The sequence below is a fragment of the Mus musculus genome, chromosome 12, assembly GCF_000001635.26.
Source record: "Mus musculus strain C57BL/6J chromosome 12, GRCm38.p6 C57BL/6J".
In the NCBI taxonomy this organism is placed as follows: Eukaryota; Metazoa; Chordata; class Mammalia; order Rodentia; family Muridae; genus Mus; species Mus musculus.
In genome coordinates this window covers 75,410,529-75,423,234 of record NC_000078.6, presented here as the reverse complement: position 1 = coordinate 75,423,234, position 12,706 = coordinate 75,410,529, and the positions used below count along the sequence as shown (strand labels likewise).

Sequence of the window (12,706 nt, the reverse complement as noted above, 5' to 3'; positions counted from 1 at the left end):
GATGGCTTTCTCAGTGACAGTCTTGAGATGACAAAGCGTCCAGAGCTGGAGACAGGTGGTGCACGTGCACAGGTGTCTTCTGGGTTTCTCCTCTTCGTATAAAATAAAGATTCAAGCTTGAAGTCTCTACCTTGGAGCCTTCAGTAATCAACTCCCAAAGGTCCCCCTCCCCTCCCCCACCTTCTTTCAAAACAATAAACCAAGAAGGTCATGATAGTCTAAACCTGTAATCTCACAGATGACATGACAGACATCTCAAGAGGAGTTGCGGGCATCTAAAAAAATAGTTTTTATTTTATGTGTATGCGTGTTTTGCTTGTATATACATTTGTGTGCTATGTGCATGCCTGATGCCCAAGGAGGTCAGAAGAGGGCACTGGATCATCTGGAACTAGAGTTAACAGGTGGTTGTGAGTCTCCATGTGAGTGCTGGCAACCAAAATCTTGGTCCTCTGCAAGAAGAGCAAGTGCTCTTAACCACCAAGCCAACTTTCCAACCCACTTAATTATTTGCTTTTTCAACACCACATACCTGGTTCCCTCTATGAACTTGGCAATAGAATGAATTTAGTGAATGACCCAGATGAGGTCCTTGACTTCATAGATGTTATAAGTAGCAAAACAAAACAAAACAAAAACAAACAAACATACAAAGAAGGCAGTTCTATTGGAGGCAGGGTGCCTGTCTCAAGCACACGGTTGCCTCGGGAACAAGCTGGACTCACTAGTGGGTGAGCTTCGTCCCTTGACCTCCTTGACCTTTCTGCTTTGAAGGTGTTGGCTTCCTGAACACGCTCCAGGAGCTTCCAGATATGTTCTTTCAAACCACTTGGAGTTCTGGGGTTTTGAGAGAGACACATCTGAAGCCACCAACATCTGCTTCTGAAAATGGAAAGGGAACACAGCCAAACAACCATGCCAGAGGCGTCCATCACCCCACAGGTTGCAATCTCCTTGAGAAGACAACGGTTTGCATCTCCCCCATTACTCAGGAGGTGAGGTACCGCATCATACACTCCCTGACTGTTTGGATTTCCTTACCTTGTGAGGTCATGGTCTTCATTTTGTTTTTCTTTTCTGTGACTTCTTCATTTTGCACAGGAAGAACCAGGCTTTGATCTTCACGGGTGCAGGAGGCATTGTTGTAAAGCTGGGGAGACCTCCAAGTCTGTGAGGAACCAAGATGCTGTGACACTCACACAGGGTCACTGTGCTTCAAACTGCCATCAAAGCACTGTGTCAAAACAGAGACACATGTGACAGCATGCTGAGAACACATCTCATGATCACCCTCACTTCTTTTAAAGATTTGATTAAAAAAATTTAGAGCATTTCATCCATAAGTACAGGATTCACACCATTTTGCTCCTCCCTCTTCTCCTCCAACACCCTCCCATATTCCCCTTCCTCAAATTCATAGACTCTTTCCCTTTAATTATTTATTGTTACACGTATGCACATGGGGACATAACCTATGAGCCTGTTTACCGTTACTCCAATGTACATGTGTTTATGGCTAGCTCTCTGGGACTAGACAACCTACCAGGAAGCTCACCCCTGGGGAAAATGGACCTTTTCCCCTCTCTTGGCAGCTATTGATTTCCTGTAACTCTTCATCTAGGGATGTGACCTTGTGAGGTTTCCCATAATGTGCTGGCATGTCCCCTAGTGGTGTCATTATGCAGATCTTGTTTAGGCAGCCATATTGTTGCCATTTCATGGGTACAGCTTTCCTGTCATGTCTAGAAGACACAATCTTGCAGCAGGCATCCTGGTTATCTGGTCTTACAATCTTTCTGTCCTTCATCCCCACAATTTTCCCTGAGCCTTAGTTAGGTTCAGATGTACCAGCTGAGACTGGCACACCACAGTCCTTTATTCTTAGCATTTTGACTAGTTGTTGATCTCTGGAGTAACTTCTATCTTCAGCAAAAGAAGCTTATTTGATAAGATCTACAGTTATCTGTGGGCAAAAGATAAGTATTTAGAATATGATTAGGAAATTGATTTAAGAAAACTGTACTAACTAGTAGGTTCTCCTCTAAGATCCATAATCTCCATAGCCATGGGTAGTTGGCTAGGTTAGAGTCCCAGGTATGAATTCCCTCCTATTGAGAAGGCTTAAGTCCACTTAGACAGCTGTTGAGTATCCCCCAAGACAAAAGTGTTATTGTGGAACCATTAGGGACATCTTGCGGGGCTGGTCATTGGTGTGGTTTGAAGGCTTTATGTCTGTGTAGGACGACTTGATTGTTTCTTCTTCCTCTGAAGTACCTTCTGATACTGTGAGCTATGCTACAGTTTCTTTACGTGTTCATCATTTGACTGGCATCTGCTGCTTTCATGTCTACACTGTTGTAAATAGTGCCACAGTAAGCGTGAGCATGCGGGATGGCTGTTGTATGGTGACTTAGACTCTGTTGGTGTATAGTCAAGAGTGGGATGGTTGAATCATATGGGAGTTCTGGTTTTTAATTTAGATTTTAGCAGAATCTTCCTCCAGTTCTCCATAGTGGCTGGACTAATTTGTGTTCTCAACAGTATGTAAGTGTCCCCTTTCCCAACATGTTCACTAATATTTTTCTAAAAAAAAAAATTCATCTATTTTATGTATGTGAGTTCACTGTAGCTGTTTTCAGACACACCAGAAGAGGGAATCAGATCCCATTACAGATTGTTGTGAACCACCATGTGGTTGCTGAGAATTGAACTCAGGATCTCAGGAAGAGCAGTCAGTGTTCTTAACCTCTGAGCCATCTCTCCAGACCTCATTAACATTTATTGTTTTTTGTTTGTTTGTTTGTTTGCTTTCCTGGTGATGGCCATGCTGCCTGTGGTAAAGTAGAATCACAGTGTAGTTTTGATTTGTATTTTCCCAGTGCCTAAAGATATTGACAATTGCTGTTTTTTTTTTTTTTTAAATTGGCCATTTGTGAAGTGTCTATTCAGATCATCCACTCACTTATTAATGAGATTCTTTGTTCTTCTGCCATTTTTGAGTCCTTTGTATGTTCTGGATGCGAGTCCTCTGTCAGGCAGATGCTGGAGAAGACTTCCTCCCACCCCATAGGTGGCCCACTTGTTCTGCCAATCATGCTATTTGCTGTGAAGGAAAAAAACAACAACCACTTTTTAATGTTTGCAATTCTTTTTGCTGTTCTTGTTTTTAATTTCTTGAGCAGAATCCTCTTAAAAAATCATCACTCACTCCAATGTCTTGGATTTTGTAGTTTGAAAGCCACTTGCCTTCCATTAACACTTTAGTGGAATAATTTAATTATTAATTTAATTAATAATCCAGTTTAGATAATTTTTGTACTGGGTGAAAGCTAGGAATCTAGTCTCAATCTTCCATCCACATGTTCCATCCCACTACTGCTTGCTAGCTGGTCATCTTTTCTCTACCTTATGGTTTCGGCATTTTGATTGGCAGCTGGCTGAAGATGGGTGAGTTTACTTCTATATCCTCTATTCCATTGGTTCATGTGCTTGCTTTCATGCCTACCCTAAGATGATTAAAAAAACCCAAAAAACTATGAGTCTCTAGGGCAGTGATTCTCAACCTTCTTAATGCTGTGACCCTTTAAAACAGTTCCTCATATTGTGATGACCCCTCCCCCCACCATAAAATTATTTTCATTGCTACCTCATAACAGTCATTTGCTACTCTTATGACTTGTAATGTAAATATTTTTGGAAATAGGTTTGTCAAAGGGGTTGTGACCCACAGGTTGAGAACCACTGCTTTAGGATATTTTGGAAACGTACCTTTGAGATATCTTTAGTGTTTTCGTTTTGGTCTGGACTGCTCTCAGTACTTCCAAAGGTCCTAGATCTAACCACCATTGTTGGATTAAATTTCTGCCCTCCTGCCTTGTCTGGCCTCAGAGGGAGAGGATGTGCTTTGAAGACTCAGGGTTCAAAGCTGCCTTTGCAGTCACGTTCCCAACCTCTGACTCTGTCCCTGCAGAGAGACAAGTGACACGGCAGAATGTCAAGATGACAAAACATGGCACCCAACTACCATCCCTCGTTTTATGCCCCCTCTACGTAGACTGCTAGTAGTCACCCTAACATGGCAGGCCATGCAGACACTCCTGTTGGCTACAGTCGTTTAGAGGGTTTAGAGAAACCCATTTGCCAACTTTTGTCTTGTTAAAGGCTATGGAAGTAGGTAGTAAAAAAGTGACCGAGCCTCCATTTCTTTTCTTTCTTTTTCTTTTTTCTTTTTTACATTTCTTTTTTTAATGTCTTTTTTTCACAATTTTTATTAGATATTTTCTTCATTTACATTTCAAATGCTATCCCGAAAGTCCCCTATAACCTCCCCGCACCCTGCTCCCCTACCCACTCACTCCCACTTCTTGGCCCTGGCGTTCCCCTTGTACTGGGGCATATAAAGTTTGCAAGACCAAGGAGCCTTTCTTCCCAGTGATGGCCGACTAGGCCATCTTCTGCTACATATGCAGCTAGAGACACAAGCTCTTGGGGGTACTGGTTAGTTCATATTGTTGTTCCACCTATAGGGTTGCAGACCCCTTCAGCTCCTTGGGTACTTTCTCTAGCTCCTACACTGGGGTCCCTGTGTTCCATCCAATAGATGACTGTGAACATCTACTTCTGTATTTGCCAGGCACTGGCCTAGCCTCATACGAGACAGCTATATCAGGGTCCTTTCAGAATTCTTTACAGTATGGCGGAAGAGCTGAGGAGAATGCATGCCAGGTCCAGCAGATTCTGGCTACCATGTGGAAACAGCCTTGGTAACTGCAGAGGTCATTATTGGGCTGTCAATGATGAATGGACAAGGTACTGGTACCAGAGCATGCTGTACTCCAGGCAGCTGGGGACTGAGGGAGAGGGGGGCTCTTGGCCTCTCTTGGCTGGCTGGCTGTATTTTGTGAGATCACAGGCCAGTATGCTCCTGTCTAAAGGAAATACAGGGACAAAGACTGGAGCAGAGACTGAAGGAAAGGCCATCCAGAGACTGCCCCACCTGAGGATCCATCCCACATGTAGACACCAAACCCAGACAGTATTGCTGATGCCAAGAAGTACTTGCTGACAGGAGCCTGATATAGCTGTCTCCTGAGAGGTTCTGCCAGATCCTGACCAAAACAGATGTGATGCTTTCAGCCAACCATCGGACTGAGCACAGGGACCCCAAAGGAGGAGTTAGGGGAAGGATTGAAGGGGCCTTATCTGGCATCAATGGGAGGGGAGGACCTTGGTCCTGTGAAGGATTGATGCCTAGTGTAGAGGAATGCTAGGGTGGTGAGGTGGGAGTGGGTGGGTGGGTGGGGGAGCACCCTCATAGAAGCATGGTAAGAAGGGGATGGGATAGGGGGTTTGCTGAGGGGAAACTGGGAAAGGAAATAACATTTGAAATGTAAATAAAGAAAATGTCCAATTAAAAAAGAAAAGAAAAATAATCTTTCTGTGTAGAAAATGGACATACTTTAATTTCTTTATTTTGTGTCACCGGTCATTTAATATGCATCTCGAACCTCTCTGGGTATGTCGTGATTTGCTGTGAAATGTAAACTCCCGAGGGCACAGATGTCTGCTTCATTTACTTTTTAGAACACCCAGAAGAAGGGCTACAGACAAGTAGCTTTCTAATCCGTTTCCATGCTGTTATTGTAGAATAGAATATAAACTATGCCACTGGTCAGAAGAAGGACTGTGCTGTTTTAGGTTCAGCAGGACCAGAAATATAAGACATTTTCATGAAAGCATCATTGAATGTCTTTCGATGCAGCACATATAGATAAATATTGGTTTACTTTAATTTTAAAAGCATAATACTAGCTGACTTTCTTGAACAAAAACCTGACTCATGTAAAAAAAATAATCCCTAAAAGTATATAGAAAAAATTTTAAAGTCGTCTTTAATTCCCATATATGAAGCTAATTATTTCCAATATCTCTGCATTTGCCTGAGTGATTCATTTAAAGATTTTGTTAATGTTACTAGTCAAATGATTTTTAAGACTTTCAAAGTTTTTTTTTTTTTTTTTTTGTCTGTCAGTAGGTATGCCATGTTGTTTCCAGGTAAGAATTATTGTCTTGCTGTTTTTCAGTGTAGTAAGTATAAGGAAGAGACTTGCCAGAAGCTGCCAGTGGCTTACTGTCTCAAAGGCAGGCCATGGTTACTATGAGGGAAACTCTGATCTATTTGTCCCTGGGCGCTTCTTCTCAAGAACCAGGTGAACTAACTACCTCTGACTGTCTCCCCGGGATTATGTCACCCCCACCAAGGCAACTTTCTGTTTCATTCGGTGATGTCAAGAAACAAAACACCACCCTTGAAGTGAATCAGTTTTGGAAAATAGAGACTGGCTTCATACTCCGGGGCTTTGATGTGCTCAGTAGTTCCTGTAAGGATCTGCCTCTCTTCTGTTTTGATTGACAATACCTTCCCTATATATTTGAATAATCAGGCAGCCTGATAACAGAAAGGAGAGACACTTACCCAGAGTGAACTTTCTCCACTCATTGCAACTTTTGAAAGCCTGGGGTACAAGTGTCAGCTCTCCAAGAAGAGTTGATTCCAGCAAGGTCAGGTAAGTGTCTCTCCATCACTCACGTCCTTCCTCCTGAGCAGAAGCCCATGGTGTCTGTATGACAGCATCCCATACCAGTAGGAACTGAAGGTACAGCTTTGGAAATATAGCTCTCCTTGAGTGGCACTGACTTGGAACATGATACACATGTGACGTCCATGTGTGTTCTGTGCAGTGGGCAAGCATCGTGTGCTACTAACCAGAAAGGATCAAGAACAGACTTCATAGGAGGATGTAATGCTCTTTCCATTGTTTGCTTTTAAACTGAGCCACAGCTTGAGATTTCGCATAACGCAGGGCAGAGGTAATCTATGGGGCATAGAAAACATTTTATGAGTGGCTACCACACCAGGCACCAGGTTTTATAATGCCTCCTGTATGGTAGGTTGGGTTAGCCACAACACACCCAGGACACGCCATTATTAGTACTTATCTTCCTCTCCCATTCATTGCCCATTTATGACACTGAAAGCACATATATGTGCTAAGCTCTAACGTGACACCTGCATACGCTGGACCTGGTAAAAAGAAGGGATGTGTGCTATTTCAGGCTCTACATTTCTTTTGGTGTGCCTCTTATTTTTCATCGGGATAAATTCCTTTTATGTATAAATCAGCTCCAGGAGTTCACCAAGGGAAAGCCTGAGACTGCTTTGAGGGTAGGGTATCTAGAGAGAACTATTGACTATCCACTAGTTAGGGAGCTCTTGGAGTTGGACAATTCCTGGGCTCATTTTTTTTCCTGTAGTGCTAAGAGCAAGGCCTCTTTGAGAGGGGCCACCACAGTGGTGGGCAGCACCACCGTGAGCAGTTGGTTATGTTCAACTTTGTTTCCTTTTCTTCCTGGGAAATAGCATGAAGTTGGTATACCTTGTCCTTGGTGCAGTGGCCCTCCTTCTCCTGGGTGGCCCTGACTCTGTCCTCAGCAGCTCCAGTGGGAACCTGCACACTTTTGTGGGCTGTGCTGTGAGGGAATTCACTTTCATGGCCAAGAAGCCAGGCTGCAGGGGACTTCGGATCACCACAGATGCCTGCTGGGGCCGCTGCGAGACCTGGGAGGTGAGTAGTCCAAGGGGCTTGGGTGGCAGTGTCCTCGGGGACAGGGCCTTGATTTCAAGCTCACAGTTTCACGATGGAGGGGAAGCTGGCATACCTGCCCTGCCCTCTGGGCTCTAAAAAGCTGATCACACAATTATTTGGCTTCTTCCATATGGTCTGAAAACCATGATGATGGTTTTTTCCAGAGGACTGTTGAGGTTGGTAATGTAATTTCCATGGTTCTGTTTGGGAGCCATCCCTAGGAGGGTGGGTGCTACTATTTACCCATTGTAGAGATCACAGGAAAGGAGTCGAGAGGGAATGGCTTCGAAGTCAGAGAGAGTCAGTGCAAAGTTGGAAATGAATTCTTGGTCCAAACCTGTGACCACATCTCCTTCCTGTATTTTCTCAGCTGTGAGGAAGTCAGGCAGTTACCCAGAAGAACCCGGAAGCTGCATGCTGAGAGAGGCGTAGTCCCAGGCTCTGCCACGACTGTTTTCCCTTTGTCCCAGTCCAGTGTGAGATCTGGTCTGTCCCTTTATACCCAGTTCTGTCTGGACTTTCATTTTTAGAGTGGGTGCATACATCTCAAAGCTGGCTTAACTAGAAAGTGTTCGTGGTGTCCAGCTGAGCTGACTCTTGCTGAAAATGGTGACGTCTCAGTGACCTGAGCTTCAAAGATGGCAGATTTAGCAAAATTAAAGCCAAAAGAACCTCCCCACACCGAAATCAACCAACCAACTCAAAACACCATTAACCCCCTTCCACCTCAGACCCTCCCCACAATCTGAAGTGAAGTGAAATTAAAAAAAAAAAAGTTAGGGGACTCAGATAAATTTGAATTCAGATCAATAACACAATTTTTTTGGCCTAAGCCCACCCCAAATATTGCATGAGACAGATTTATAAAATAAAAAAATTGAAATACAAAGTTAATTGAGTACGCAATTTTTCTAGAATCCCAGAATGCTGAGAGTCAGAAGACAGAATGGAGAGAGAAACGGAACTTCTCCTCCCGGCCCTTGAGAAGGACAGGTCTCTGTTTTTATAATATTGAAGCTGGATTTCATCTTGAGCTGGCTTGCCTGTCATCTATAGGTGTACACACACACACATGTGTATGTGTGTGTGCCTATGCACATATGTACTTATGTATGTATATATGTATATCTCTTGATTCTATGTACCTGCGTGCATTATCTATATACGTGTATGCCTGTGCATACATCTAAGCACGTAGCTATGTATAGATGTATGTATCATCTATCTGATTTCCCTACTTAACATTATTATTATTTTTTGGATTGGAACAAAGGGACTGTTCCCTGAATGATTATTGTTATTGATTCGTTACTACATCCTTATACTTGCGCTCATAAGAGCCATTGACTACTTGTATTGAGCCCTGACCTTTCGCCAGGGCTTGTGCACTGCACACATCACCTCATCTAGCTCCATGACAATGCTAGCAAAGGTTTTTTTTTTTTTTTATTCCTTATAGAAGAGGGAACAAGGGCTTGGAAGAGTTAAGAGCTTCCCCTAGGTCTCCAGCAGCAGTAAAGCAGGCAGGCATAGTGGGGCTGACTGCAGACTCTGGGTCTCTCTCTACTGATCTCTACGTTCTCTAACAGAATCATCTTTGAAGTCAAGGTTTATAAAAGGCAAAGGGAGGAAGTGAACTAACCCTCCAGTCATTAGAGCAGAATATTCAGGAAGCTCCCTGGCCCTGCTGTCTTTTGTGGATTCAGTTACAAGTAGTTCTTGCAGAAGTCCTGGGTACCAGGCTGGCTGGGTACTGGAGAATAGTGGCTGACCTAACGGAGCTCGGTCTCCACATTAGGAGCAATGTCACACAAAGATACAGGAGATGGCATGTGGAAATGGAGAAACACAGCAAACCAGCCCCTAAACCAGAACCACACAGGAAGGGACTAGGGAGCGCCAGGGCTTGGAGGTGGGTTGAAGCGATTTAAAATAGCATCAGAAAATGCCGCTCTGGATTGGGTGAGATTTGAACAGAATCCTAAGAGCTTGGTGATAGGTGTGTGTGTGTGTGTGTGTGTGTGTGTGTGTGTGTGTGTGTGTGTGTGTGGTGTTCTGGGCAGAGGGAACAGCAGATACAAAGACCCTCAGTTTGGGTTCTGAAGCAGCATAGAGACCACTGTGACTGGAGCTGGAGACCGTGTTGGCAAGGTCAGGGCCATAGCTGACATGTCAGAAGTAAGAGTACGGGCAGAAAATACAGGGACTTGAGAAGAATCCTAGTGTCTGTGTTTACCCTGAGGGAGATGGAAAACTACCGGGGTTTGAGCAGCGGTGAGCCAGGACTGACTTGTATTTTAAAAGGCTCATTCGTGCTGTAAACATTTTGTAGGGGTAATGGTAGGAGAAGGGAGACCAGCATTTACTAAATATTTACCAAGTGCATCCTGTGTTCTGTGGGCTTTCGTGGAAGCTCGGGACATGGTAATGAGCAAAGTAACTTCCTGCTTTCAGGAGTGTATTCGTAGTGGGAGGAGTCAGTACGTAAGTAACCAGCCAGTGATGACTGGCACCAAGAACAGGAAGCGGATGCTGTATTCTAACATTTTTCCTGTTTTTTACCCTTGGGATAGAAACCCATCCTGGAGCCTCCCTACATTGAAGCCTATCATCGAGTGTGTACATACAATGAGACCAGACAGGTGACAGTGAAGCTGCCTAACTGTGCCCCTGGAGTCGATCCTTTCTACACCTACCCTATGGCTGTCCGATGTGACTGTGGGGCGTGTTCCACTGCCACCACTGAGTGTGAGACCATCTGAAGCCAGCGTTGTCACAGCTGGTGACCCAAACCTCACACATCCACTGGCTCCAGGAATATATCTGCTTTATCCCCTGCATTCAATCTGGGCCAGCCCAAGTTACCTGCCTTCTTCTATGTAGCTTAGGCACAAGGTTCAGGTGCCGCACACTTAACACTGAAGATGTAAAGCAATAGTGGCCCTTCCCCAGAATAATCTCTCTGGTGCATAGGACTGTAGATTCGGTTTTCTTTGCTTGACTTTTGGAACGTGAATTGTATATTGCAACCCTCTCCCAGGTTCTGTTGCTACTGTGCCTTTATTTGAAGGAGTTGGGTATCATTAAGCGGTGGAAAGCCTTTAAATCCCCACATCCTGCCATTGAGCTTGGACTGGATTTATGATTAAAGGGCAAAGGATGATCAAAACCAAAGCGCTTTCTTCCTGGCTCACAAGGATGCCCATCCGCGGGTGTTCTTACAGAGAGCAGCCCATTTCCCTTTGAACCAAGTGATTACCTAAACAAGAGGCAAGGACGGCCCAGACTGTTAGGAAAAGGTGGTTTTGGTGTGGCTGATTCATCTCCCAAGCAAAATTCTCTAAGTTCCCTCAAGTCCCTTATGGAAGTGTCTGCTTGCCAATTACAGCAACAACAACAACAATGACAACAACAACAACAACAACAACGACAACAACAACCACCCTCACAAAGTACAATTAGGAGCTATCTTTCAGGTTTAAAAACACCAGAGACTAAATTTCCCATTTGAGTGTTCCCCCACAGCCACAGTGAGGTGACCAGTTACAAATGCCCTTCCCTCTTTAGTGTATTTTAAATCGAAATGGCATTTTATTAGACTCAGAATCCGGAGTGTTTACAGCAGTAAGATGGCCCTGCCTGCCCAGAGGGGGAGGTGTGCTCGCCTGCCACTGGGTTGCTTTCTCTGAAGTCTTACAGCAGCTGATTCTGTGACCTTCTTTTTAAACTCCAATTTTATGCAAACATTTTTAGTTTTGGCATCTGGGGCAGGGGTTGGGTTTAATCTTTGTTCTTTTTTTATATGCCAGGAGCACCTGTACGATGTCAATAAAGTGTGGTCCCTGCCATCGGGATCCACGCAAACTTTCAGAAAAGTCTTTTTAGTTTGCTTGGTGTGACAATAAAGGAAAGCACTTGGAACTTTGAGGTTCTTTTGATTGAAGCATTAATTTGGGATTCATATTTAGCGAGGGACACAGATGACTCATGGCAGCATGAGTCCCAGGGGGTCCTGTCATGTGTAGCCACTGTCAGGTCCACAATGGGAGGCCTGGGTGCTCCTTGAAGCAGGAATTAGTAAATCCATGAAGATCTACAGAGCGAAGGCTGAGACTGTGGTCAAGCCCTAGTATGCTGGGATTAATGTCTGAGGACAAAGGACTTGAGAAGAAGTCACTCCAACCTGTAGCAGCAGATGTGTTGGTAGGAGAGGAAGTTGCCGCACAGAAAGGTGTGGAGAAGCTTTTGTCTCAGCTAGCAATGGGTGCTGATCACGGATGGCTCAGGGGTCCCTTCCATCTCCAGGACCTTCCTCTGGGTTTTCAGGGGGTGGGGTGGGGGCAGTCCTCTTCACCACAGTTTCAGGAAGGATGGATACAACATTATGAACAACTCTGCCAGGAAGTAAGTGACATATTGGACCAGAGTTAACTGAACCAACAAGGAGGGGTGACACGCTGGTGCTTGGGAAGTAGTGGTCAACCTTAGGTAATGTGATGGAAAGGCTGTGATCATCAAATACCAAGGGAAGCCTGGGAGAGGAGCAAGTGCCCTGCAGAAGCTGTGGATTTTGGTAGGACTAGGCGACTCTTTGCCATATGGACATGGGAAGAGTGGGGACTATTCCAACCCACTTGAATCAAACAGGAATCATGGGAAAGCAGAGACTGAGGGGACCCAGTCCTCCATTTATGGTCCTCCATAAATGCTGGTCTAGCTTCTAGGAAGCAGGTTGAAAGAGGGTAAAGAACGGTTCTAAGGGTAATGACAAAGGGCATATGATTATGTTTGGGGAGTTTCAACTACAATGGGGCAGGCAGTCATGATGGTTGTCAGGACAATATACAAGCTGCAGTAGCAGGATGGCTCACGTTTCCCTGATGGGAACTTCTATGGGATACACACAGAAAGATTTGTGCTCATTAATACCTTATCTCATACCTAATGTTTGAGAGATATAAAGGAAGGAGAGTGGTAGCTCTGAGGTCTGTGGCATTAGTTAATTATAAAGTATGGGCAAAGGCCTTTGGGCACAGTGTGGAAATTGCATTTGAAGAGGA

The 12,706-nt window shown here is 44.5% G+C and overlaps 1 protein-coding gene and 1 long non-coding RNA gene across 3 annotated transcripts; one reads left to right on the top strand and one right to left on the bottom strand.

Moving 5' to 3' along the window:
* Positions 1 to 426: 426 nt before the first annotated feature.
* Gm34613 lies at positions 427 to 7,144 on the bottom strand. Its single transcript, XR_381695.3, has 4 exons — positions 6,476 to 7,144; positions 3,769 to 3,964; positions 2,963 to 3,103; positions 427 to 1,234 (listed from the first exon to the last, which is right to left on the bottom strand). It is a non-coding gene; the product is annotated as a predicted gene, 34613 (long non-coding RNA).
* On the top strand, positions 6,454 to 11,515 carry Gphb5 (glycoprotein hormone beta 5). 2 transcript variants are annotated; one of them, NM_175644.3, is made up of 3 exons: positions 6,454 to 6,566; positions 7,421 to 7,625; positions 10,220 to 11,515. In NM_175644.3, exons 2-3 carry the CDS (start codon positions 7,422 to 7,424, stop codon positions 10,406 to 10,408), a joined length of 393 nt encoding a protein of 130 aa, NP_783575.2. In that variant the 5' UTR covers positions 6,454 to 6,566; position 7,421; the 3' UTR covers positions 10,409 to 11,515. The 2 variants fall into 2 exon arrangements, with proteins under 2 accessions (NP_783575.2, XP_017170513.1); XM_017315024.1 differs by lacking the exon at positions 6,454 to 6,566 and having other exon boundaries at positions 7,418 to 7,625.
* The last annotated feature ends 1,191 nt before the right edge of the window (positions 11,516 to 12,706 follow it).

What these genes read in the sequence shown, in the direction of transcription:
- Gphb5 (NM_175644.3), top strand. Translation starts at nt 7,422, where the DNA reads ATGAAGTTGGTATACCTTGTCCTTGGTGCAGTGGCCCTCCTTCTCCTG. An exon ending in GCCGCTGCGAGACCTGGGAG is followed by an intron (nt 7,626 to 10,219) that starts GTGAGTAGTCCA and finishes CCCTTGGGATAG; the next exon opens with AAACCCATCCTGGAGCCTCC.